We start from the raw sequence: 27,803 nt of genomic DNA, 5'->3' as shown, positions 1-27,803 counted from the left end.
GGTGCACTATGGCTGGGCGGCCTGTCGGCAGGATAAGTCGAGCAACGAGTAAGAATGAACAGCTATGATAAGGGATCAGATTCCAAAAATAATTCAGTGGAAATGCATGGATTCCAGTTGCTGCTACTGGAAGAAACTGGAATCCATGCATTTCCACTGAATTATTTTTGGAATCTGATCCCTTATCATACCTGTTCATTCTTACTCGTTGCTCGACTTATCGTGACTAAATTCAAGATGGCTGCAAACGTTAAACTTCGTGAAGATACTGTCTGTATAAATCGTCTTGTAAGTAAACTACCAGTGCTTTTTCAAAGTTCTCAATGTCTCGTTTTAAATGTCAGGGCCCTAGGAAGTCTACCAATGAAGTGTGGAGATACATTGAGCCTCGTAAATGGGTGTAAAACAGTGATTTATTTGCATGGCTAGCCCGATGCCGAAGCACCACTACTGAAAAAGTTGTTGGTAGCATCGGCTAACTAGCGCCAGATTTTGGAGTGCAGGGGACAAGTCGAGATGGGCTATGAGACATACGTTCACACTCGGTATCATGTTTCAATACACTTTAGGTCAATATCACACCGGAATTCTCCTTTAAATAACATCACTGATGACTTCTTTGTACCCAGAAGTAATAGCATTATACTGTAAAAGGTAGGACTTGTTAGACAGCTCTATTAAGACTTAAGGCTGGTGGTGCTTGTGATGAGTACTTCATATTAACCTCTCAGTTTCAAGCAGCAGGGACCAGGGACAAAGCACCTGTCAATTAACAATTGCACTCTATCTTTGAATAACAATCACTATTGCACCCAATAATTCAGTATGTGGACAATGCGCCTGTTGCAATGAAATGTGTGAAAAGGAACAACTTCTTTTAGACAATGACATAATCCAAAACATGGTAGTATCCTTTCAGGGACAACAGTTGTTGAGCTTAACTGTGCCAGGCCTTCAGGTACTGTCACATCACATGCATGGGTGCCTTCAGGCACATTTGACTGACTCTCATTATTGCTGATGTCTTTGGGAGGGAGGCCAATGCACACAGTGACAACATTTTTTAAGCATTGCAGCCCAACTACCCTGCAATGCTTTTTTTGTAAGACACTGCGCCTGCTGTTCAGTATAAAGAACACTGTTGTGTTATGGCTCCTCCATTGTTGCCATTGCTCGTGCTTGTGAGAAGGAAGGGCAGTGCATATGATTACCGAATCTGAAATGTCACAACAAAACTAGCCTGCAAAGCCTGTTTTGTGTGATAGGATGCTTAGTGTGGAATACTAGCATGCTTAGTGTGATCGCCCCAAATTCGGTTGTTGTCTACTGTGCAGTTCTGCATCCAAACTCAATGGGTGGTTATTGTTCGTTTGGTGGGGTGTAATCAGCATTGGCTTGCGCCAGGGAGGTGAGCGTGTGTGTGTGTGTGTGTGTGTGTGTGTGTGTGTGTGTGTGTGTGTGTGTGTGTGCGCGTGCGTGTGCATGAGATAAACAGAGAGTGTTGTGGGATGCTCATACATATGAACGGCTGTTCTTGAGCATTCAATACAAAGATGTTACAAAGATGTTTCCTGAGCCTCCTCATACAACAAGCTTAGCAGCATTGTCCGAGCGAGCGCATGGTCACACATTTCAAGGTGCAGAGTTCACCTCTGAGCCATTAGGCAAATGCTGAGGCTTCACAGCGCATTAAATATGTGCTAATTAAAGCGCAGCAGCATTTTTCAAACTGATTGATGATGGAATGTGCTATAATAATGCTGATTCACTCAGTTTTTGAACATGTGCCAAGAAAGGCAAAGCTATTGCATAGGATATTATGTTCTACTCATGTTTATGACAATCATTTGTAATGTGTTGCTGTTTTTCGAAGGTATGTTTTTGTTTTTAGAATATCCTCAAAGTCATTTTGAAGGTGTATGGACTTCCCGAGATAACCTGTCCCCCCAACTCGCCACTCAGGGCATTTACTATATCGATTTGTGTTCGGGGTTGGAAAGCTCAAGAAAATGTAAGAACAGCTTTTACAGCACAACGCTGCCAAAAAATATATCAGCAAAGGACACACAGTTACTGAGCTAGCAGGCTTTTGTCAGTGCCAACAATATTTTGGGGCGTTTCCCAAGCAAGTATGCTAGCTGCTAGCTTTCTAACTTACTAACCTTATACAAGATCGGAATGTATCAAGAATGTATCGTTAAACTTATTAACCATCAAAGTGCCACCCAAAACCTTAAATCTTTTGGTCACTGGTCTTTGGCCGTGGTGACGGACGAAGCTTTCTGCTGGCCTGGCCAGAGCGCCAGTGCAGGTGGAGGGCTCCAGTAGCTGCAGGGTTCTCTGCAGTTGTTCCAAGACTGTTAATTTGGAGCCATTTTGCCCCCTGTCTAGGGGCTGTTGGGCTGTTAGGCTGTTTGACAGCTCTGCTGAGGTAGCAGGAGCGCTCCATTCTGACGCAGTTTACATACACTGATGGGCTGCTCTCTCTTTCTCTCTCTCTCTCTCTCTCTCTGTTTTCTCTCTCATTCTCTCTCTCTCTCTCTGTAAGGTCATTGCTGACTGCAGAGGGACTGAGGGAGAACAGTGTGTGTGTGTACGTGTGCGTGTGTAGGACTGCTGGAACAAGAGAGAGAGAGTGTGTGCATCTGTGTCTGTATGTGTGTGGAGAGAGAGAGAGAGAGAGAGAGAGAGTGAGGGAGGGAGAGAAAGAAAGAAAGATAAAGCCAAGGCACTTTAAAATCCTCTGTTAAGTTAAAAAAAAAAGACTGGCGTTGTGCTGATGAGTGGTGCAGTCTGCTGGCAGGGTGTCTCTCAAGCTCCACTGCCACATGCCAGGCAGGCCCTAGCAGAGCCCCCACACAGAGCGCTCTGGAAATGGACGGATGGATGGAAATGGAAGGGCACTGGGTGTGCTTGGAGAGAACGTTCGTTTCTCTCCTCTCTTATTTTCTTCCTTTCTTTGTTTTGTTCCTCTGTTTTCTGTTCCTTACTTCCTTACTTTCTTTATTTAATTTCAGTGTGTGTGTATTTTGTGTATGTGATTGCAAAAAAACGAAGGTGAATGAGTGAGTGAGTGAGTGAGTGTGAGAGAGAAAGAGAGAGAGAGAGACCCAACATCTCACACACATTCATGTCTAACCTCTTGTCTTTATCTAGAGAGAGACAGAGTGAGAGAGAGACCCAAGATAGGGAGAGACTGAACATCCCACACACATTCATGTCTAACATCTTGTCTTCATCTGTGCCACCAGGGGACGGAACTCTGCGGGTGTGGGACACAAAATCAGCTGCCTGCCGGTTGGCCATTCCAGGCCACAAAGGAGAAATCTTAACCTGTGACTGGTGCAAATATGACCAGGTATGGCCAAACAGCATCTTTCTGTGTGGTGAGCTGAGAATGGGGTCTCATTTAATCAGCTGAGCAAACACAGAGAGTTTACGACGAGAGTGACTCATATTAATCTGTCAGCCTCACAGACATTTGGACTCCATTAATGTGATGCAATGAAGAAAATGCACTTGACAGTTTTTACATTGTTTTTTTGTTTCTTCAATCCCAAATGGTTTGCATTTTTATTGTTTACACTGGGGAAATTGAAAGTGCTTTATTTATCTAATATATGAAGTCAAATATGGAAAAACATGATTTTACATTTGTCAATAAAAAAAAATGCAGTTACAGATACAGTTCCAAAGGGGCATTTTCCCCAAATATCAGGCATTTTATGTTTTTATTTGTGGCTAATTTTTGTGACCCTAAAATGAAATTCCCTGAAGATGAGAGGAAGAGGAACATAATGGTTGTACTGTTCCCTTGTAATTGTATAATTGAGGATAGTTAAAATAAGAGGCATTTTTCTTTGCCATTTTACCTTGACAATATAAACTGCAAACTCCATTTTCAACTACAGAGGAAGTTTTTCAAGAGAAAAAAAATGAAGCTATGACAAATCTCCCAAACAACTCTTAAGATACCGTGAGCTCAGCATCTTTGAAATAAGCTGGCTTACAAGAAACAAATTTGGCTTTGAATAATCTGCTCCTTTTTTCTGTTCTGCCTGTGCGTGTTTGTGTTGTGCATGCTGCTATCAGAATGTGTTGGTGACTGGATCCGTAGACTGCAGTCTGTGTGTGTGGGATCTAAGGAACGTGAGGCAGCCAGTATCCCAACTGCTGGGACACACCTACGCTATCCGAAGAGTCAAGGTACCTTGAATAACCCTCTATAGAGCAGTTTGTTGACTGATCTTCCATGAACATCACACATCATTTAGCAAATGTTCTTTACCCAGTCTAACCTCATATAATAATGTGGAGGCTTTTTTTTTCAGGTGTTCTATTGTTTTCTCGGAATTGATTCTATAAATTCCCTAGTGTTACCCGCACTACGCTACTTTTTAATGCTAAAATGCCTGAGCAGATTTAGATTGCCTGAGCTGACCATCTCTACACATCCGTGTCTTACAAGCAGGAAATTGCTTTCTGTCAGTCAAGCCCTCAGCATCTCCACAATAAATAATTACACTGTGCTGATAAAGCACATAAATGGGGCCTAGATGCTCTTCGGCCTCTGCAGGCCTCTGCCTCACTAGACATTTTGATCCCTAAGAATGCAACGAAATCCACTGGCAGATGGCGGAAGCATAGGTTTTGCTGTCACTCATGATTTGTTAAGGTAACTATCGTAAATTGTATTTACTTGCTTAAAAACCCCCATCAGAATTTGGTTTCACATCACGTAGATGTTCACAACAGAAAGACTGCCAATGAAGGTCTCTTTACTCACGTCACATGACAAACTCAAATACTGTTTACATTTAAGTGTGAAGGCATGGACTGTTTTCAGACATTTAATGCCACTAATTATCATGCAAGTGCTCTTGCCAGCATGCATGATTGTGTCAAGTGAATTAACATGTTGAGATTGGCACGTGTTGCACATAGGAAGCAGTGTAGCCTGCAGGCCCATTATTATCCTCCTGACACACACATCTCTATTAGTTTGATCAAAGCATTGAGCTAAGTCGAGTTAACAAGTGCAGCCAAAAAAAAGAAACGCCCAGGAAGGCGGACTGTGTCAAGCGCCTGTTTTAAAATTGTCAGCATGCTTACGCCTGTGTGTGTGTAGTGACAGATATAGATTTTCTTTAAGGATCACTTTAATTGAGTTTGAGAAAATGGTGAGGTTGTTTACGTGGTATAGGAGAGTAAGAGAGGGGTAGAGAAAAAGAGAGAGGGATGGAGAAAAGAAGAGGGATGAAGAAAGGAGAGATGATAAAGAAATGAGAGAGGGATAAAGAAATGAGAGAGGGATAGAGAAAAGAAGAGAGGGATAGAGAAAAGAAGAGGGATAGAGAATGGAGACTGTTTGTGGTCAAGCAACCAACAATTACTCAGATTACACTTACACAATTACACTTCAAGACTTTAAGTCAAAACACAGGAGGTAGACCACCTGTAAGTCATGTGAAAAACGGGAAATTCCACAGACCACACTCTCTCTCTCTCTCTCACTCACTCACTCACTCACTCACTCACTCACTCACTCACACTCACACACACACACATACATAGGCATTCAAGAACACATTCACTCACATTGATGCACTTATTCATGCACATGCACTCACACACACACAAAGTCACACTTTCCCACACACAGTTGTCTCTGCTGCCCCATGTGCGCATCCAATCACTGTCTATGAAGTGCTTTGCGGATCGATCAATAGACCTTTTGACTCTCCTGACTTCCTGTTTTATAGTTGTTGGCCTGTTGTTTCAACTGTTGTTCAGATATAGATTTGGGGAGGCATCAGCTCAGAAATAGCTTGGGTGTGAAAGGTCTAGCGTCAGCACTTCTGTGAGGGAATGAGTAAAGATGAAGTGCCAATTAAATGGAAAAAAAGACCTGGCAAGGGCATTGATTTTCTTATCAGATTGATTTACAGAAATATATGACTGTAGAGATTCAGTCATAGCCAGATAAGTATTCATGGAATGTGTAGGGCTATTACCGGAGTCGTGTGTTAAACTTTTAGATGAGGACGGTGTGTGGGCTTAAATTACTGTACTGTAAAAATCGATTGCTTTATCTCAAGTGCGCAATATGTAATAGTAAAAGTATAAAACAGAAAATAAAATAACGACAATTCTTCCTCTGCCTCACTTTTCTTTTTTCTCACTTTGTCTCCCCAAGTTCTCTCCATTTCATCAAACCGTCTTGGCATCCTGCTCCTACGATTTCACAGTCAGGTAAGATGATACAAAATGAAATTAAACAAAATTACAGTGATTTCCATTGTATTAGCTGCACCGTGGCGTGTACCGTACCACAACAGTGTGGTAGGCAAATTAAAAAAAAAAAAAAACTGTATTAACGGCACCTGTGTATTAATCACAGTGCCCAATAGCCTAATAAATCAGAATCAGATTGTGTATTAACCTCATAGATGAGGAAATGTTGCAAAATCAATGTGTAAACCTTGGTTAATAGGTGGGAAATTACAGTATCAGTCAGTAACAGTGAACGTGTTTCCTCCACCACTATTCCAAACCTCCACACAGCAGTGTGTCTGCCTGGTCTATACAGCCACTACAAGAGCTGGCTTCCCATTAGTAAGCATACTAAAGCTGCAGCTTTGTTCAACTTCACAAAATGATGTTTTAAATCAACCCAAGAAGTTTGCAAAGGACTGTGGGATGTTACTGTAATATCGTTATGATGAAAGCTCTTCTCCATCTGGGCCCTTTTTCTTAGGCTGATTTTGTTGTACAAAAATCTGCATCTGTGACAAATTTAACAACAACACAACTAAGGGTATTGGACTTTTTTTGCCAATCCTTTCTTTTTTGTTCAGATTTTTTTTATTAAATTCTGATGTTCTACGGATCTTGTATTTTAGGTCGTTCTTACAGAGTGATAATCTACAGTACATGAAGCTGAACAATTCTGCTTCTTCATACATTCACATTTCTCTGCTGAGAGTAATCAGAGCAGTAACTGATTACATCTGACCTAATCATTTACACAACTACATCTGTGGCTGCATCCGACACTAGTATGGATGTGTCCTATTCCTTGACTGATTTCAGATGAGTTTCATATTAAAAACAGGAAAAGCACTTGACTATGGAAGATCCTCAAGAGGCTGTCAAGGAAAAATCAAATAACCCACGCTCTGTCGTAATTGAATTTTAGTGCAGAAATGAGATTCCATTCATCAAACAGAAGCATAGAGGAAATTCATTTTCCCAAAGCCCTTTTTCTTATTGATGGAAATGGCCTCAACAAGCCAGAGTTACTCAGTCATGCTTTTATGGACTACTGTTTGCTTTGCCACCAGATTCCTGAAAGGTCAGGTCCCTGGGAGTGCTTTTCCAAAATGATCATCTCTCACTGAACATGTTCTATGGTTCTGTTGTCAAGAAAAAGGGTTTTCAACACCCTTCCTCAACCCCCCACCCCACCCCACCCCTTCCACATTGCTTTACCGGTGTGGGTCTTGCCCATCCGGGTTGGGACGTTGTAAACCACATTGATCTAATTTCAAGCTAGACTGGTTTATCATATTTCTTTTTATATCGAGGGAATTCATTCGCTGGGAGGGAGGTGTTGGAGAGCGAGGGGGAACACCCTGGTGCAGCAGATATCATCCCAGAGAGAGGCTTCAAGGACAGTTAGCTTAGACTAGAGCATTGCCCCCACATCAGCAAAAACACACATGCCCTCTGAGGGACCTGTTCCGTCCATTCATAAATTCTACCCTGTAACCCCCTGCTGTGTGAAAGCCTGTCCACGGTTTGTGGATTCCGCTCTGACCATTTTGTATTCATGACGTGACTTAGGGCAGGAGCGATGGTCATTTCTGTGGTCGTCTCTGTCCGATGAGTCATGCTAAGGGTAATTGATAGAGTACAGAAGACTCTGGCTGTCTCTCGGGAAGCCAAGGTTACAATGAGAATTACACCAGTTTCTTTTTTTCTTTAAAGGAATGGCACTAGCTACTGCTGGTTCAGTCCAGCCTCTTGAATAAGTAGTTGCTGCTTGACCTGCTACAGAAAACAAATGAATGAAAATGAGTCTATTATTTGTCCTAGCTTTAATCTGAATCACAAAGCAACTGCAAGACTCCTTATTTTGCCCTCTCTACCAGCATTCTAACAGCAATGTTCTCCATATTTGGGGGCCAAGCAACAAAGCCATATTGGATATTTGTCAAAACACTATACAAACACTTAACAACAACAACTGTGCATGCCATTATACATCTCAAACAGTTAATGAGATTATGTATTATTATCATGATTTAGTAAGTATCTGGATAAAAAGCAATTTAGCATGTGATCTGTGCTGAAGTGGAAGGGCAGCGTGAAAAGAGGCTCCTCATTAGAACAGGTTAACTTGATACCCTTTGACCCTTGATACTTAAACGTTTTACGTTTTCTAACTTAAAGGATTTGGCCAAAACACTACTTGATGGAAAGTGACTAAAACATTGCAGATATGGGTGTCATAAAGCAGCCGTTCACTGTGTGTTTGTGTTTGTGTTTGTGTGTGTGTGTGTGTGTGTGTGTGTGTGTGTGTGTGTGTGTGTGTGTGTGTTTGTGTGTGCGTGCATGCATACGGTGCTGTTTTTATTTAAGAGGCAAATAAACATTACCGTTGGGTGGAGAGCCACTGGCAGGTGCGTGTGTGTGTGTGTATGCATGTGTGTGTGATGTGCATCCGTGTGTGTGTGAGAGAAAGTCTAAGTGTGTGTGTGTGTGTTTGTAAATAAATGAGGGGAAGAGCAGGAGCAAACTTGTTGTGCAGCCCTGGTACGGTGCCAGGCAGATCATATCGATCGGGAGTGTGTTTTGCCTGGGCCACTAGAGGAGGATTGCAGGGAAGTATTTCATTAAACGTCTCTCTCTCTCTTTTCCTTCTCTCTCTCCCTCTCTTTCTCTCTCTCTTTTTCTCTCTCTGTCTCTCTTTCTGTCTCTCTTTCTGTCTCTCCCTCTCTCTCTTTCCCCCTCTCTCTCTCCCTCTCTTACTCTCCCTCTCTTTCTCCCTCTCTTTTTCTCTCTCTCTCTTTTTCGCTCTCTCTGTCTCTCTTTCTCTCTCTCTCTCAGCATAGAGGGCAGATGATTTATCCTCTGTTTGCACACATTGAGCCTGAGGCAACATCCAATGCAGATCATTGAGTTTGTCTTTTTCTCATGTCTTTCTCATGTGCTTTCCCCTCACACACAGGCATGCAGACACACACACTCTCACCTTACACACACACATACACACATACATACACACACACACACACACACACACACACACACACACACACACACACACACACACACACACACACTTACAAACACACACATACACACTCTCTCTCTCTCTCTCTCTCTCTCTCTCTCTCTCTCTCACACCTTACGCACACGCTCTCTCTCACCTTACATACACACACACTTTATCTCTCACCTTATACACACAAGCACACACACACATGCACGCAGGCATGCACACACGCACACATACATACATACACACACACACAAACACACACATTTTGTATTTTGGGGGCATATTTTCCTTTAAAGAGGTACTGTCAGAAGGTTGACCACACAATGCCCTCCACAATTGGTATGGCCGACAGGACAGATTAACAAATTGGCCCTGGGTAGGTTGGGTTTTAAGTCTGTGTGTGTGTGTGTGTGTGTGTGTGTGTGTGTGTGTGTGTGTGTGTGTGTGTGTGTGTGTGTGTGTGTGTGTGTAGGTGATTGATGGGTGTCATGTCAACATATTTCCCTCTTTTGCCCTTTAATGGTGCCCAGGGCGTCACCATCTCTATTTCATGCCGTTCACACCACCCCTAAATGATGCCCCCAGGGCTGGCAGTCTATCTCAGACGCTCAGTATTTGTGTGACAGTTGAATATTGAAAGGTTCCATTTCTTTCGGACCCAGGGTTAAGTGTTTCACAGCACCCACACATTTATGTTCAAGCTCTTGGTATTAATTTATTATCATCTAACTCTGTGGAATGACTGGCTATCACTTCATGCCACCTCTCGGTATGAGGATGTTATAAAGTACAAGGACCTGTAGGATTCACCCTGTCATTGTGGTCTTTGTAGTCATGGACACCACAGAGAATCTAGAGACAGAAGCAGAAGCAGACAAGCGCTGTGGTGCAAGTGGCTATAGCATCCATCCATCCCATATTCCCACCCCATCTCTCTCTCCCACTATAGCATCCATCCCATATTCCCACCCCATGTCTCTCTCTCCCACTATAGCATCCATCCATACAATATACCCACCCCATCTCTCTCTCTTCCACTCTATAGCATCCATCCATACAATATACCCACCCCATCTCTCTCTCTTCCACTCTATAGCATCCATCCATACGATATACCCACCCCATCTCTCTCTCTTCCACTCTATAGCATCCATCCATACGATATACCCACCCCATCTCTCTCTCGTCCACTCTATAGCATCCATACCATATACCCACCCCATCTCTCTCTCTCCCACTCGTTTCCTGTCCAACGTCACTGTTCTATCTAAAAAAAAGTGAGGTTTTTTCCCCACCTTGTATTTATCTTCAAGATGAATGCTTTGCTGTCCATACAAATCTTTTTTTGGATTACTTACACATGCTGAGCGAGGCGGCAGGTCACGTTTTGTTCTCACACACAAAAGTCATTATCACTGCAGGCGTGTGACTCCCACAACGCGCCGTGTGATTTCCACGCGGCCGGATGGTATTCAGAAAGTATTTTATCGCCCTTAAATGAGTAGAGGGGGGCCACTGTTACGCACACGCCTGATGCAGTGTGTGCGCGTGTGTGTGTGTGTGTGTGTGTGTGTGTGTGTGTGTGTGTGTGCGCGTGCGTGTCTGTGTGTGTGTGTGGGCAGGAGGATTTAACAGAGGCACCTGCTGCCCTCCATGCGCCATTGTTAAGTGTTTACCTAACCCAAAGTATAGGCTCAGGCCTCTCTTTTGTAAATTAACCAGGTTGTGCTATTTACTCTAGATAAGGTGTCCTCTTACCATCACAGACGCCAATGGTCTATGATTGGTTTGTCCTGGAAAAAAAAAAGTTGAATGGAAAGGGTTTTGAATGAATGGACCGTATCACTTGTTGGTTTTGTGGAGGTAGGCAGGGGAACGTCAGGCAAAGGGTTGAATGAGGTTTTTTCTTGCGTCTCTGAAATTGTCTAATTAGGTGAGTTGCTATAGTGATCATTGTTGGGAGGGATGAACTTCATTTTCCATGGGTTCTTTCTCGCATGTTAGCAAATACCGGTGTTCTCTATTTGGTGTCCAATATGAAGGTGTTGAGACCATTTGAGACATAAGTGGGATTTGATCAATGAATTCTTTCCTTAAAATAATGATCCATTAGTTTAGATACCCAGGTAATCTTTCTATCTATACACTGTAGCCTAATGAAATAACATCCTCTTTGCAGTAACTTAAAAACAAATGGTAAATACCCCTTGGGGAAGAGGAAGTGAATTATGCTAGTGCTGAAATCCATAATGTCATCAGTGTATGCGACTGGAGTCAATAGCCTGTGCCTGCTGAAAGCGGCCATCTGAAAAGCTTTCACTGCCCACTGTCCAGATCAGATCTGATCAGCTCTGTTCGAATTGAGCTCTACGAGTCCTTTTGAATTAATTTCTCCTGGGCCCTAACGCACAGATCCACTGTGCCAGTCGGCATCCCTGCTGCTCCTTCACACACACACACACACACACACACACATACACACCCCTGTGGCAGTCGGCATCCCTGCTACTCCTCCTTGCTGCTCACGCCCCCCACAGCCGTCTGCTTTTCCTGCATTTGTCTTTCTTGCTAATTTCTCATTCATTTCTGTCACACTTGCGCAAACACATAAGTGCCTCTTTCTCTCTCCCTCTCTCTCTCTCTCTCTCTCTCTCTATCTCTCTCTCCCTCTCTCTCTCTCTCTCTCTCTCTCTCTCTGCCTCCCTCTCTCTCTCTCTATCTCTCTCTCCCTCTTTCCTCCCAGCGAGCGCTGCCTTTTGTTTCTGGAGTCTGTCATCCCTCTGTGTCACATTGATGCCATGTTGGCGATTTATCCAAACGCCACTTTAGAGGACCGGTGCTCTGGGAACAGCTGGCCCCCCAGGCACTCATAAATAATACCAATCCAACAGCCCCCCCACCCCACACACACACACACACACAAACTCTCTCGCACACACTGCCACGTGGACCGAGAACAGCTAGTATTAATGCTCGCTTAATGTATTTATATAGACGGGGAGTATTTTCAAGGAAGTGATTTAATTACATTTGCAAAGTGGATCAGGGCCCCGGTGTGCCTGCAGAGAAGGGGCTGCGTCAGGGCTTTGACGAGACCCCCCCCCCCCCCACACACACACACACACACACACACACACACACATACACACACACACACACACAGGAAGTGGTGTGGTCAGGAAGACAAACGGCCATTCAATTAGCGTGATTGCCCGCACTCTGTTTCAGCAGACTGAGTGAGCGAGTGGGTGTGTGTGTGTTTGTTTTTTGTTTGTTTGTGTGTGTGTGTGTGTGTGTGTGTGTGTGCATGCGTGTGTGCGTGCTTGTGTCATGCTCCATCTTTTCTCTCTCTCTGTCTCTCTCTCTCTCTCACCCCCTGTCTGACTTCCTCACCCCTTTCTACCTCTTTTTTCAGACTCCCCTTTAATGTTTGTGTCTACTAAAGTCTGCCTCTGTCTGGCTGTCTGTTTGTGTGTTCATCTCTCTCTCTCTCTCTCTCTTTCTCTCACACACACACAGATGCAAACGCACACACCTTCTACCTTTTGCTCAGTTCTGTGTCTGTTTTTGCTCAGGTTCTGGGACTTCTCAAAACCTGAGCCTCTGCTGGAGACCCTGGAGCATCACTCTGAGTTTGTCTGTGGCCTGGACTTCAACCTGCACATCCCTAACCAGGTAAACTTCAGACTTGCACACCTGTGTAGTACAACCTTACATCTCCATACAAGACGAGAATTGTCACCTATTACATTCAGGGAAAACCTTATAAGCAAACTGTGTGTGTGTGTGTGTGTGTTTAACTTTGTGAGGTTATGTGTATGCATTGTGTGTGTGTGTGTGTGTCTGTGTGTGTTTGTGTAAAACAATAAAGAATAATTATGATTATTGGCATGAAATGTAATTTGATTTGCTAAAAGGGTCTCTCAGGCTTTGAGACATCCCAGCGGAAAGCTGGAGTAGAAATGGAAGCAGGACACTGAGGAGGAAGGCCATGTTTAATCACTAGCCCTCGCATTCGTGTCCAATGATGATCTTTCCACTGATCTCAAGCAGAAGCCTACACTGGCGAGACCTCTGTAGGATTCTCTGGTTGTTGCGTTGTGTTTTAGTTCTAATGTCTGTATTGAAGATGGTCAATAAAGCGGGATCAGGATCGGCGATTAGATGATGATTTATTGTAGATGGTACAATAATGAATAACAGAACACAGGCTGAGTCCCGAACAGTAAAACTGTGCAGAGTCTAACAGTTGTGGTTGTTATTAGAAGCGGCTACTGAGCCTTCCGACAGAAGATGTTCCTCGGGTCGCTTCCTTGATCCGTCTCAGAGTCTAAACCTAAGACAAAGCCTGTTATACTAAAACATCAGTCATGCCAACGTGGCAGGTGCCAACCAGTGTGCAAAACCCGGCCCTGGCCAGATGGAGATACTAGCCCGAATAGGCTGACATGCTGTCTCCCTCGGCCCATGTTATCACTGATGTTCCTCGGATGGTCCTAAACATCGGGCTGTATGACCTTCCTGCTGGTACACAGGCCTAAGGCCAGTGTTGCCACAGTTACCTTAAAAAGTAATCTGATTACTGATTACTGATTACTCCTTTAAAAAGTAACTTAGTTACTTTACTGATTACTTGATTTTAAAAAGTAACTAAGTTAGATTACAAGTTACTTTATTAGTTACTTTCAGCAGCTGCCGACAACACCCCCAACGCCTCAACATAAAAATGATAACCGGTTTTGCCAATATTCACTATACTGGAAGTGCATTTTAACAGCAATGTATAGCAGACATCCCAACCTAACCGACTTAGATACTGAAATTCAGATGTTTGTTCAATAATGTCTAAGTACACCAAATAATGAAGGCCTATTGATAGAAATTGTTATAGTAAAATATGTAGATTTTTTTTTCATGTAGCCTTGGCAACTAGCCATCTTGTATAGGCCTGAGTAATATGCAAATGAAATTACACTTGTTAAACTCACCTCAACAAGTCTTTTGCAAATCATTTAACCCGCCGTGAGCAATGCTAAAGTCGCTGTTACAAACAGTGCAGTGTGCAAGATTATCATTATCTTTTAATCTTTTGAGACAATTGGGTACACTTTTGTGTAGTCTGATGTGAAATGGGTCTTAAATCTTCCTTTTTGAGGGGCACTGACGCTGCCATGACGCTTCTGTTCCTAGATACACTGACTGAACTGATTAATTATGTTTGGGAGAAAAGAGATATAAGCACACTTACACTGAAAACTGATTGGTTGATTTAGCAAAACAGATCAGGATGCTCTCTGTCTTGGATGCGCTTCAGGTACAAATGCACCACTCCTCTCTCTCTCCCTCTCCGTTGTGTGCGCATTAAGCTCATATGCACACGCGATTTGAAGCAAAGATTCTAGAATCTTTGATTTGAAGTCCGGTCTGGTTTGCGTGCTCTTGTTCGCTCTAGGTTCCGGGAAATTTTATGTAATTTGCGGGCGTCAGGAAGCCACTATCAATATGTGGGAGACTCCCAAAACGTCGGGAGACTTGGGATGTCTAGCTAGACAGCACTTTTTCGCCAGCACAGAATGTACAATGTACCTTAATGTTGTCATGTTTAGCTGACACAAACTCAAAGTAATGACGTGATGAAATGTGCATCTCTCTCTCTCCCTCCATTGTTGTTTTGCACGTGAATTGTCCTCATGCTGAAAACGTGAGCATAGCCTACATGACATTAAGACAAGACAAGAAGAAAGCAAAGAATATATCTTTTTATTAAGGAAAATTACAAAAATAGTAACGCACAGTAACTTAGATAAGTAACTTCTGATTACTGGTTTGTAAATAGTAGCGCATTAGATTACTCGTTACTGAAAAGTGGTCAAAATAGACTAACGCGTACTGGCATCACTGCCTAAGGCACAGTTATGTACAATAATATGGACCTCTCCCCGTTGTATACTACACACAGAAGTAACATATGAACACATCAGAATACAGTAAAGGTGATGATACATGGGGCAACTTCTTGAGCAATGTTGCTGGGCAACCACATAACCAGTTCCATTTATTCTGATTGGATGATCATGACAACTTAACAACTGATGATTAAAGTTCTTCAGAAAAGAAAGTGTTGCCCAATGTCAATGAGAAAATGCCAGAACGACAATAATGAGGAACATTGCCCAGCAACATTGCTCAAAAAGTTGCCCCATGTATTATCAGCTTAAGAATACCCCAGAATTCTACACCTTATTATCACAGTCCTTAACGAGTCTCCCTCTGCAGGGACCAGGGCTGGCTGACTGGACAGGCGCACATAGGCCATTGTAATAATAATCTCCTCCTTCGTGGAAGCAGACAGTGCAGTCCCCCCTGTGACGTCACCAGTGTCGTGTCTGTTTCCATGAATGAGTCATTCATACAGGCACACATGTACTCATGACACACACACACACACACACACACTTGCACGCTCACACGTACGCACCAATGCAAGGGGAACAGTGACTGTTGCACAGTAGTGGTAACATAGAAATATTTACATCATTTTTTTTAACTATTCATTTAGTAATGTTTAACTCAGCAATTCAATTTTGACTGGGTTGAACCATTGTTGATTTTTAAATTTCTATTTAATGATGTTTAATCCATATTTCATCGTGTTTAATCCATATTTAACCATAATTGGCCAGTTTCCTGTACATGGATTTTGCCTAGTCCTCTTCAGTCTCTTTTACTCAAGGACTAGGCTTAGCCCATGTCCAGAAAATTGCCATTTGAATATGCAATGCTTGTTCTTCAGGAATAGCTGGAACAACCTTTTTGGGGAGGGTTGGAAGGGGTGTAAGGCAAACTAATTTTACTATTTACCTCACAGACAAACTTGGTCAGCTGATCAGGCTTCAGACTTGTGACCAGACAGACCTGTGGGGAAGGCAGGCAGAGGACATAGGAGCTGCTCTCTCAGCTTCAGGCTGTTTTTTTTCCTCCTGTGCAAAAGCTGCAGACTTGGGATTTTATTTAGTTTATCTCACAACAGCCGCTGTTTTTTTAATCATCTTCAAAAGAAATATACATTGCCCCCTGAAAATCCCAACCTTTTTCGGTTAGTTGTTTGTTTTCATTCTGTTCACGCACACACACACGCACACACACACACACACACACACACACACACACACACACACACACACACACACACACACACTCTATCTCTCTCTCTCTCCCTCTCTCTGTAGTATTAGCTGCCAGCATTTTCTCTCAGCCGCACATGATTGCGCTTCTCTGAGGAAATTGCCCATCCAACATGTGGGGCCCTTCTTGTCTGCAGAGACAGAAGAAAAACCACACCTCTGAGATTTCATTTGAATCAAGGGCAGCGGGATTCACACATAAACAAACTTCTCCTACTTCAGAGGAAATGGCTGGTTTTCTCCTGTAAATGTAGCTCAGTTAGGGAAACATGCAAGTAGACTTCTGTTAGGCTAAATTGTTTTCAATAACAGACCATATAAGGCACAAGAGCCGTGTCTTATGATTTATTTATATTCACATTCTGTGTGATATCAAGACAAAATTCATACATTTTTAAATAATGTTAGTCATAGCAATTATTTATGCAAACTCTAATTTATATCTGATAAATAATGTTTTCTCATCTGCAACCTACAATGCAACATGCAACATGCAACAACCTATTCTACATTACTGTATATATTTTGAATTAATTATCATTACTTTGTAGAAATCTGGTTTGACATTAAAGAGTTTTTTTGTCAATTTTTGTAAAAAAAAAAAAAAGGCCCAATTAAATTGACCAAGATTACATTCATAAAAACAATAAAATGTGAAAATATCTGGCACTGTATGTGGAATATACAACTATGGAATATACCATGCATGCCTGCAGCCTGATTATTTCTTTCATTTGTCTTTGGGTTTTTTGCATTATGCAAGATTAGCATTTCATACATTACAAGATTATTACATCAGAGGCCAAATGGAAATCTTTTTGATTCGTGGTTAATGGAGAATGGTACAAATTTGCATAAGAATTCAGAAAAAGAAAACGTGCTGTCAAATCTGTCTATACATTTTCCTGATTTATAGAGCAAAAAGTTGGGAATGTTTTCTACATTCCTTTCTGGATTTAACATGTAAAGCTATGCACCCATATTCAAATGGGCCTTTAGCTACGGATGTGCCACCCCTCCATCTGTTGCTAGAAGTCCATTTAAATTCAGCTCGCTTGTTTGTTTTTTTTTTAATCCATTTTTATGCTATGAGCCCACATATTTCTATTTTTTTTTTCTTTCATGTCTTTTTTTTTTATGTGCTCTCACTTGTTTGTGATCTCAGTTTCTCCACTTGATTTGGTCTCACATTGCGAGTGGTCTTTGTCTTGATAAGATGTTTGTTTTGTTTTCTGTCGAAATTGTTTAAACATTTTCAGTGCAAATTTATTGGGGGGTTGAGGAAGACGCCCGTGTTGGCGTTTGTCGTGCGTGCGCACGAGAGAGAGAGGAGAGAGTGCACACATCCTCCAGTTCCAATTCCCAAGAGGAGCGGTGAAAACCACAGCATCAGAGGAGCACACATGCCTCTGGTTGCCTCAGCCAATTCGGAAGATAGGGGGATACTGGAGAAAATTGTGCAAACGAGCGTGCATCACTGCTGCTGTTTTTAAAGCTTTTTTTATTCTCTGTTATTGTGGGTTGCTGTAGGGGCTAGCCTCGGCTGGGGGGCTAGCTTGGCATAGATGACTCCAGGAGTGGGTAGAGAGTGTGAAGGGCTCCCAACAGCCTCTGCCGTTTCCCACAGTGCTGCCAATGTTCACGTCCACACTAACACACACACACACACATACACACACACACACACACACACACCTTTAAGCAAAGCTAAGCAGGTTACTGCATTTTATGTTAATGCCAGCATACAGCCCTTTGTCACCCTGGCGCAGTAACATGAAACCTCTCACACCCTTTGTGCCAACATGTGGTACAACACACACACACACACACACACACACACACAAAGAGTTATCTCAGACATACATGTTTAGCAGTAACATCCTATCTTAACTCAAAAAAATGCAGACATACTTTTTCTGTTATAAATCCGCAATCCTCAAAGCACCTCTCTCTCTCTCTCTCTCTCTCTCTCTCTCTCTCTCTCACACCCACACACCCCTCGTCTCCCTCTTTGCCATGCTGCAGTGGTGGCCCAGTCCTTTAACCCCACTCTGTGTGTGCTGTGCAGTGATTGATCACCTGTCCTAAGATTGCACACAGACTAACCCCAGCAGCTGTGCTGCCTTTACACCTTTCAGACCCCCCCCAACACACACACACACCCTCTCTCACGACTCCCCATCCCACCCACTGCCAGCGCTGCGTAGCCATTAGGTTCCCCCGACGAGCCTTTACAGAAGCTAGGGACTCACCCTTCCCCACCCCTGGGGGGTGATGCATCACGGCAGGGCGGTGTGACGGCTCAGGTCATTTGTGATGGTGAATTGTGTTGGAGGTGTACTGGAGACAGTAGGCGGACCGCTCTGGGTGTTTTCCGTGCATGTGTCTTTTGGTGCAGAATGAATGAGACACCAAAAGACACCAGGGGACGAACCATCTGCTCCAGCCCCAACTTTCAATTAACCGTGGGCCACCTCACAGCAGATTCCTCTAAAGACCCCATCTCTCTCTTTCATTGTCATTCACTCTATCTGTCTGTCTCCATTCTGTTTTTCTCTCTCTCCTATCCTCTCTCTCTCTCTCCTTTTCTTCCGTAGTACCGGTCTCCCCTGCAAGATAGCTGGGTCATGGTATTCACTCCTTGTGCTGCACACTAATTAATGGTGGCCATTTCTTTCCCTCAATGGATGACTCATGCATCGGCCGTTTGGCAGCAGCAAGCACTCGGCTCTCTCCGTAGTACTTAAGAATAATGAGTCCCCCCACCCATCCTGTCTGCCCATCAGAGAAAGGGAGAGAGAGAGGGAGAGAGAGAGAGAGAAAGTAATCTTTAGTCTTTAGTTAATTCTCACCATACAGCCTTTGTCAGAGTGTTCACATTTTGGGATGTCACACATAAATTAATCAGATCACATCAGCTAGTTGTGATGTCGATGTTTTAATTGTATGAGGAGTGTAATTATATGCCTGGATACTTCATTTCATTGACTACAGATAGCCCCCTTTGACCTGAGACAGAGGGCTGCAGATGTAGTGGTGATGGACACAAAATGAACTCTCATTCCTCTGAATGGCTTCCCGTTGTTGTGGTCACAGAGTTAATGTGGAGGTCTTTTCAACCATAGCCTAGTACATTGCCTCCCCTTCTACCTCTTTACTTCAAAGTTTCAGAAGGCACTTCAAAAGCAATAGGCAACAAATTGGACATCCACTCTCTTGCGTCGGTTGCGGGGACTCAGGAGTGTGTACCTTGAGCTCAATGAGACTAAACGTAATTACATAGGACATTTCCAGCATAAGCAACAAATTCTGTGCACTCCAATGTTTTTTATTTTTGTCTTTCATTTCTGTCTTGCTGTACACATGAAACACTACTTCAAAGCTGTGTCTGTCAAAGAGGCAGCAGACCCACACTACAAAGCCAAAGTCATTATGCAGCCTATTATTCAGGATTATTTGCCAATATTACCCTACTCCCAATGTCAGCAAGTGGCTGTCAAAAGTGCAAATGTATTGTAATGTAATGTAATGTAATGCATTTTATTGGGAATATTTTGCTTGCTCTTCTTGGCTGGTGCAGTTACAGAATGTACACATTGTCCATATTTTACAATTTCACACAAAAGTTACAGAGCAATGTTTTGTGTAAGTCTGTCTCTAAATGCTGTGAATCCGGTGTGGAGTGGGTTACCCTGCGCTCTGCTTTGTTCACAGGTGGTGGACTGCTCCTGGGACGAGACTGTAAAAATCTACTCTCCTCCACGGCTGGCCGACGCCCAGCCAAGCGCGCCGTAGAGAAAGATAATTACCCTGCCGCAAGGTGGAGAGAAAAGAGGGTGAGCCATGGAAAAAAGGATTGCAAAGGAGGGAGGGGATGAGGAATAGGGGGCGCGCAGGTTCGTCTCAATCCGCGGGCACGGAGTGTGCCAAGGCGGCGCTGCGGTATTCCTAATGACGCTATTAAATGGGAGGACGCGGGGGCAGCCGTGTGAACACACACTGTCCTGCTCGCACGTAGGCTATAGGAGGAGGGATTCCTCGTCTAGCGGGGAGCACCGCGATTCACACTCACCTGAAGCAGCTGCATCTAAGTGCCATTAATGATGTGAACCTATGCGTTTTCCAAGATGTGTGACAGAAATTAGTTACACAGGGGTTCAACACTAGCCTTTCCCTTGAAATCCCTCACTAGCCTGTGTCCATATGCATTTGTATTTGTATTTGTTAATCTCCCTGATAATGTACAAATATGTTATTGACTAGTTTGTAGTCATTTACTGTCTGGCCAATATTGTGCCTGTAACTGTACGTCCATAAAATGTGATAAACTACGATCATGTTTACTATGAAAAAATCCATATCGATAAATACCTAAATTACGTACTTTCTCAATCTTTATATTATCTTTAACTACGAGTAACTAAGCCCAGCCCATTGTGTTGTCATACATTATAATGTGTAGGCTACTTGTCAGAGTTCTATATAAATGAATGTGCGGTGGGAGTTTAACCATGAGTAAAAAAAATATTGTTCTTATTAATTATTCATTGAAATGTTTAATTATCTTGCAAGTGTGTAATGCATTGGAAACTGAAACGTATGTCAGAATTAACAGAGATTGTTTTCGGCAGGGAATAAATATATCTTTTTTATTCATGTGTCATGAGATCAAATCTGTTGTTTTATTAATTGCCCATACACACAGTACCGCAGTTAATGTGTTGGTGCATGCGCGCTTTTTCACGTGCTTTTAGTGACTTTTAAAAGGCGAAACCCCGCTTTTCTTCCATTCAAAAGAACAGCACAGATTCTGCACGTCATCCCGCCGTACAGTCGCAATCGGTTGAATGGGTTCCCTAGGAAAAAAGAAGCCGTAAAAAACTTTAGAAGTCCATCAAAGTAAGTGGGTTCCCTGCGCAGCTTTCCAATTCAATTAGCTGACGGCGGGGGAGACTACTCTGCAGCGAGTGTCGCATTCATATCAGCAACTCCAGAGGAACTGTTTCACCGTGAATTACGCAGGGTGGACAGCGATGTGGGGGCGTGTGTTGAACACCGTATTGTCGTTTCCATGTCCCGATGGTGAACACAGCACGTGGGACCTCTGAATAGGACGGGACGGACTCTTATTTAGGCTACGTTTTGCACAGTAGCCTACATGAGAGGTGCACATACATATAGATGCGTCTCTTATGCCAAAGTCTTTTTGGAACTGTAATGCGTGCGAGCTCGGCGTTGCCTCCTTAAATTAAAAGGTCCTACTGTGCCAATTGATTTCTACTGGACACTAATAACTTTACCATTTACAGCTGTACGCACAGCGACAGAGAGCTGCACAGCATTCAGGTGAAACGTGCGGATATATTTGCCGTTACTCGTGGCTCTCCAGAACTTGCGTAAAACGGAGACCCTCGGACACTATGGATATTTGCAAAGGTCGTTTGCTGGGCATTACGGTGGCTGTAGCGCACGGTTTTTTCTCGGGATCTTTAAACATTTTGTTAAAATTTCTCATCACCACGTATCACTTCAATTACCTCACCCTAATCCAGTTTCTGACGAGTAGCACTGCGGCGCTCACTCTGGAGATTCTGAGAAGATTGGGAAAAGTAGATATACCTCCGTTCAGTCTACAGTTAGTGAAAGTTTTCTCTGGCGTGTGTATTTTGTCCACTCTACAGTCAACCCTCACGCTATGGTCTCTCAAAGGACTTAGTTTACCGATGTATGTGGTTTTCAAACGATGTCTCCCCTTGGCAACGCTGGGGATTGGAGTTTGCATTTTAAAGAACGGAATTCCCTCGGTCGGGGTTATATGCGCGGTGTTGATTACCACGACAGGAGCAGCCTTGGCAGGTAAAACCCAGTGCTCTTTATTAAACAATTAAGCATAAAGCGTTAGAGATCAAGTGTTTTGTGGAGTTTATTGCCATTAAATCCCGAATCAATGAATCAATTCCCTTTAAGTATTCAGCCTTTTGGTTTTGGTATTTGGTTACATTTATTGCAGAATAGTCACACATCAATGAATGTGGCAAACACCCTTTTAACTCCAACTGGCATTCATCCAGTCCTACTTAACACCTTGCTTGTGTTCGTGCTTGTGTTATCCCCTCAACCCCACTTACCTCACTAATCCCCCCCCCCCCATTCTTCAACGACCTCAGGTGCGGGTGACCTCACAGGAGACCCGTTTGGCTATGTGACGGGCGTGCTGGCCGTGATCATCCACGCCTCCTACCTGGTCCTCATTCAGAAGGCCAGCAGCGACACCGAACACGGGCCGCTCACGGCTCAGTACACCATTGCCATCGTGGCCTCGCCAGTGCTGCTGGTGTGCGCCTGCGTCAGCATGGACGCCATCGACATGTGGACGTACGAGGGCTGGAAGAACCCCTACATCACGGGCATCTTTGTCACCTGCATCCTCATCGGCTGCGCCATGAACTTCACCACGCTCCACTGCACCTACATTAACTCGGCGGTGACCACCAGCTTCGTGGGTGTGGTGAAGAGCATCGCCACCATCACCGTGGGCATGGTGGCCTTCACCGACGTGGAGCCCACCCACCTCTTCATCGCAGGCGTGGTGGTCAACACCGTGGGGTCCATCACATACTGCATCGTCAAGTACTTCGAGACCAAGAAGAAGCTCAAGTACCAGGACATGGACGAAGCCAGCGAGGAGGAGGGGCTGCCTGGACAGCCGTACATCGAGCCGGCCAAGCCGAGGGGGGACGGCGACTGGGACGCCGAGGTGGAGGCAAAGGGACTTGCCAATGGGACCCTGGTCACAGGGTTGCCAGATGGGAGTGACCAGACCCCGTTCCCAGCGCTGGAGCACACTGCCATGGAGTCAGTCGAGATGCAGAAGGAGGCCTACTTCCAGGACGGCGGCGAGCCGGTCGCACAGCCCCAGCCCCTGAGTGACAGTTTCCTGGGGGTGTGGAGGTCTGTTCGCACACTCAAGTTCTTCAAGAAGGACACCCTGATTGATAACATGGAGGTGCAGAGCCCTTGACACTGAATGTGTTTATTTTTATTCGTGGTGAAAGCGTGCATGTTGTGTCCGTTTGTGTCACTGAATGAGCTTGAATATGAACACTGGAAGATGTTTTTTCTGCCTTTCTTTCTTCTCTTAAAAAGTATTTTTAAGAAATCTATCTGATGAGTTTGTACAAATAGGAGGGATTATACCAAGTATTTCTAAATGCATAGAGTAAATGCATTGAAATGTTTTATACTGAGTTTTCAGTAGTGGCAATGTTGTCTGTGCAGGGAATGGCAAACCAACCATACGTCAGAATGAGAGTAAGGGGCAGCCCTTGCTCCCCCATTATTTAAAAACGCCTCCTTTTTAAGACATCTTGTATTTACTGTAAATATAAGAATGTTGATTGGGTGTGTTACATGTTATTAACTGAGAACTAAAAAGAAAAACGATTATCATGTTTTACTATGATTTGTTTACTTGTTTTGTCTTGCACGTAACGTGAATGCCTGATTGTGCAATCTCAAAATGAGACACTCAGTAAGATCAAGGAGCAACAGCATTTTACATGTGCATGTCTGATGCAAAGTAAATTCAAATGAGTTTCACATGAGAAATGCCTGCTCCCTATAATGCTGTTTTTTATTTAGAATGGAACATCCATAACCGTAAGTGACCTGGTAATTGCTTTTTGCCATGTTGTCTTACCACTGAGAAATGCTTCTGAATTACCAGTGGATTGTTGCTGATAAGGTTCACATAACCGAAGAATAACATAGGTTGACATGAGCCATCTGCCCAGGAGCGAAAAAAGATATTGGAAAAATCTGTAAGCTGAAAGCATTTGTTTGGCTGGGCACCCATATTACCTCAATTCAATATATAGCCTCAATATACATACAAAGTACACAAGAGAATCTCTTTCCCTTATCTTCATGGATCCTATAGGTCTCTGTAAGATGTCTACTGCTTGAAGTATGTCAAAATCTTGTTATGGCAAAAGTACAGTGACTGCATATGCTTTATGTAAAGGGATGTTTTTTTTTTTGCAATTAAAAATGTATTTCCAATTGTGAAAGAGAGAAAAAACACACTATCAGCTTGTCTTCAAATCCCTTTTTATCAACACACAAACACAATGACGAGCGCACAGACATACTGAGGAGTGTATCCTTCTCATGTCATGTACCTGCAGGGAGAGAGAAGACTGATTTGTCCATTCACCCTTCTGGGGCCCTAGTCAGCAACTTCAGCTGCTGGGGAAAATCTATTCCAAAGTGCCTTTGAAATGGCCAGTGTGCATTTGGAGGAACAGATATTGCAAGACTCAACGCAAGGAGAAACGAGTCCCGTGATGTCGAGGGAAAATTGAGAGAAATAGAGGAAAGAAGACTGAAATGATGCTCTCCATATGGCCCCCCACCAACACCACACACACACACACACACATACCACTGCCAGACTTGGCTTATATCACTGGACAGTCCAGGAGTGGTCTCCTCTGCTGTCTGCTGATTGTTTTGCAGCCTTGCCTCCACAAATTAACTGATGGCAATCATTTCCCATCGCCCACTCCACAGATTAGCAGGAACTATTGATTAAACCGTACATCTAAATCACCATTTAGAATACGCACATTATCAGGAGCAGGTTAAAGAGGGTTGAGGTGAATAGTCAATTAAGTCAACTCAATTAAGTTTGACGGGCATGGTAACCATCAGATTTTGGAGGATTTAGTTATATTAATCAGCATTGAATAGCATTTTTTACATTTTAGAATTGACGGTATGTCTGAGGCTTTTTTTTTTTTTATTGTTTGTGTGGCAACTCTCCCCCTTTCCTCTAAATTGCTTTAATGCAAACGCCTCCTTTCTCTGCTGTGCCAGTGGCTTGCCTTCTCTCTTCGGTCTTGTGTGTGTAGATTTATCTGTTCCAGTTCTTGGCCTCCACACTGCTGTCATGTTCTGTGAGACTTGCCTCCAACACGTATGATTCACCTCCAGCTGGCTGGCTGTGTCTCAGCATCCGCTTGGTATTGTACGGTTGCCTCTCTCTGGCGCTCTCTCTCTCTCGCTCTCTCTCTCTCTCTCTCTCTCTTTCTCTCTCTCTCTCTCTCCCCGGCTCCTGGGGCCAATTCATAAGCTGCTCCTCACCCACAACACAAAAGTGCCCTGGGTCTTTGTTTGCCAAAGCCATGAAAAAGTTAATACCTCGTGAGTAGAGATAACACAAAGGGGAGAGAGAGGTATTGTCTGGCAGGTTTGCTTACAGTTCAGCCTGAGTGTCTGTGGCAGAGCACTTGTTTTCTTTAATTCGCTAATGAAGACAAAACAGTGGCAGCTGATGGGAGTTTGTGCTAATAAGAGATGATTGGTTTTTTTTTCTTGGTTTGTTTTTGTCTTCACACTATATTGTGTACTTTGTTTCCTCTTGCTGATCCGAGGGTAGGTTTTTCTCCGGTGTGTTCTACTGAGAGTAGTCACAGTGAAATTCTTTGTTGTTTTTTTTTACTCAACAATGACTCAAGCTGTTTCTTGCACCAAAACAAACCTTTCCAAAAGATGCGGAAAATCTCTGTGTGGGTCAGTGCTCTGACACAGGACCTCGCAAAAAGAAGTCCACTTGGCCCACATCCTCTCTACAAACACAGAGCCCAGGTTCACTGACCATTTCTCCAAATGCAACATCCAATACATCATCCATCAACATTAAAGCCTTGAGCACTCTGCCCATTGCCCTCTTGTGAGCTATTAGGTTCTACCACTGGGGCAATGGATTTCCTTTAGGTCGAATCAAGGAAAGAGACAGGCACAAGACAGGCACAAGTCATGAATCTCTGATAAGATCATTGGCCAGTCATAAAGCCCAGCTCTCCGTAATGAAAGCATTTTAGCAGATCAAGACTGCTGATAGATTTGCGCAAGTATGTGTATCACTTACTGGATCTGGCTGGGAACAGGGCCACTAGAGCTACTAGTAGAAGAAGAGATTAACAAGCTGCCGTCTTTCCTGGGTCATTACCAGGATCTTCAGGACCCATTCATGCATGAAAGCATTGCTTAGAATTTATGTATCATCTTAGCCCTGGAAGCTCAATATCACCCCTATCACACACACATCTTACCCCCTCCGAGTAATTTTTGCTAAATAAGCAATATGGCTTAAATGGACCCATGGTCATCCATCTCAGCATGCAAGAGGAGACAGTGTGTGTGAGTGAGTGAGTGTGTGGGAGGGAGGCGGGGGGGGTTGTAGCTACAGGAAGTTCATGATAAATTAGTTATGGATAATATTTCCATACATAAGGGGTGTACTGTGATATGGATCACACCTTTTGTGCATTTTTCTGCACTGTAAAAATGCACTAATTCAAAACAAATTCAGAACATCACAGCTGTGATACTGCTTATCCTTCCCTCCCCTCCACCACTTCAAACTCACCAGGTGCATGGGAGTAATTTGCATGTTTTTGCTTAAGAGGATTTGTGGAAATATGCCCAAGATGAGTTATTTCCACACAGTCTCTCTCTCAAAATAAATGGGAGGTGTAGGAATTGTAAACAGGATAAATCAAATCAAATGAAATTGAATGCCTGGATAAGTGGCTGCAAGATTAGCCTGCCTCTTGCATAATCAAAGCAGTTCAGAGATTACATTTGCATAAATGTTTCTTTTTTTTTTGAGGGTGGAGGTTAAGGAGGGTATTTTTGAGGGCTGAGTTCGTCTCATTCATGAACTATCAGGAAATTGTTTCTAGGGAACTACTCTGTAGAGAGACCTCCCCCTAGTGGATGTAGATTACACTAAATACACAATATTTGAAGTAGGTTTTGAAAATACTGGGTTGTGCAAAATTCCAGAATTCAATTGAAATTCCAATTAAATTATTGCATTTCATTTGCATTTCAATTGAGGTAGCAAACAGGAAACAGAATTGCAATTCAAATTTAGCACAACCCTGCTCTGCTGTATAGACTAAGTCTACTTCTTCCAGTATTTCTTATTTTACTAATAACAAATATATCATGTTCAAGCCCCTCAGGAACAGAGCAGCTCTATATCTCACAGTGTTGTGGACTACACATTAACTTAAATGAAGAGAATGACAATGACAAAAATGCTCAATATTTTATTAGGCCTATAAGAGTGATTTGTAGTGTGATTTTGAGCAATTACTGGATTGATCAAAACGATCGAAAAAAACTGTAACTGTTTTGCAAAAGGGTGTGAGAAACACATTTGCAAGAGATGATTTCTGCTGTGCAAAGAAAGTGTTCATGAGGACCAAGCAGGTCAAAGCAATCGAGAAAAACTATAACTCTGCAGAGACTATATAATTAAT

At 43.3% G+C, this 27,803-nt stretch overlaps 2 protein-coding genes across 2 annotated transcripts in view; both read left to right on the top strand.

The window, feature by feature from the left end:
- pex7 (peroxisomal biogenesis factor 7) overlaps nt 1-21,122 on the top strand; it is a 34,214-nt gene extending 13,092 nt beyond the window's left edge. Inside the window, exons 5-9 of the mRNA XM_042095466.1 lie at nt 3,252-3,358; nt 4,093-4,206; nt 6,197-6,252; nt 12,862-12,961; nt 20,185-21,122. Of these exons, the coding sequence (XP_041951400.1) occupies nt 3,252-3,358; nt 4,093-4,206; nt 6,197-6,252; nt 12,862-12,961; nt 20,185-20,265 (458 nt within the window). The 3' untranslated portion in view covers nt 20,266-21,122. The remainder of the gene's footprint in view (nt 1-3,251; nt 3,359-4,092; nt 4,207-6,196; nt 6,253-12,861; nt 12,962-20,184) is intronic.
- Nucleotides 21,123-21,206: 84 nt separating this feature from the next.
- LOC121711676 (solute carrier family 35 member D3) lies at nt 21,207-24,539 on the top strand. Its single transcript, XM_042095465.1, has 2 exons — nt 21,207-22,326; nt 22,638-24,539. The coding sequence occupies exons 1-2, from the start codon at nt 21,891-21,893 to the stop codon at nt 23,489-23,491; spliced, it is 1,290 nt and encodes a 429-aa protein (XP_041951399.1). The 5' UTR covers nt 21,207-21,890; the 3' UTR covers nt 23,492-24,539.
- Nucleotides 24,540-27,803: the final 3,264 nt, after the last annotated feature.

This window comes from Alosa sapidissima, chromosome 6, assembly GCF_018492685.1.
Source record: "Alosa sapidissima isolate fAloSap1 chromosome 6, fAloSap1.pri, whole genome shotgun sequence".
NCBI lineage: Eukaryota > Metazoa > Chordata > Actinopteri > Clupeiformes > Clupeidae > Alosa > Alosa sapidissima.
This window is presented reverse-complemented; position numbering and strand designations above follow the sequence as displayed.

Excerpts from the sequence above, each read along its gene's own strand:
- LOC121711676 (XM_042095465.1), top strand. The coding sequence starts at position 21,891 with ATGGATATTTGCAAAGGTCGTTTGCTGGGCATTACGGTGGCTGTAGCG. Across the intron at positions 22,327-22,637 it reads GACAGGAGCAGCCTTGGCAG|GTGCGGGTGACCTCACAGGA; the intron begins GTAAAACCCAGT and ends CAACGACCTCAG.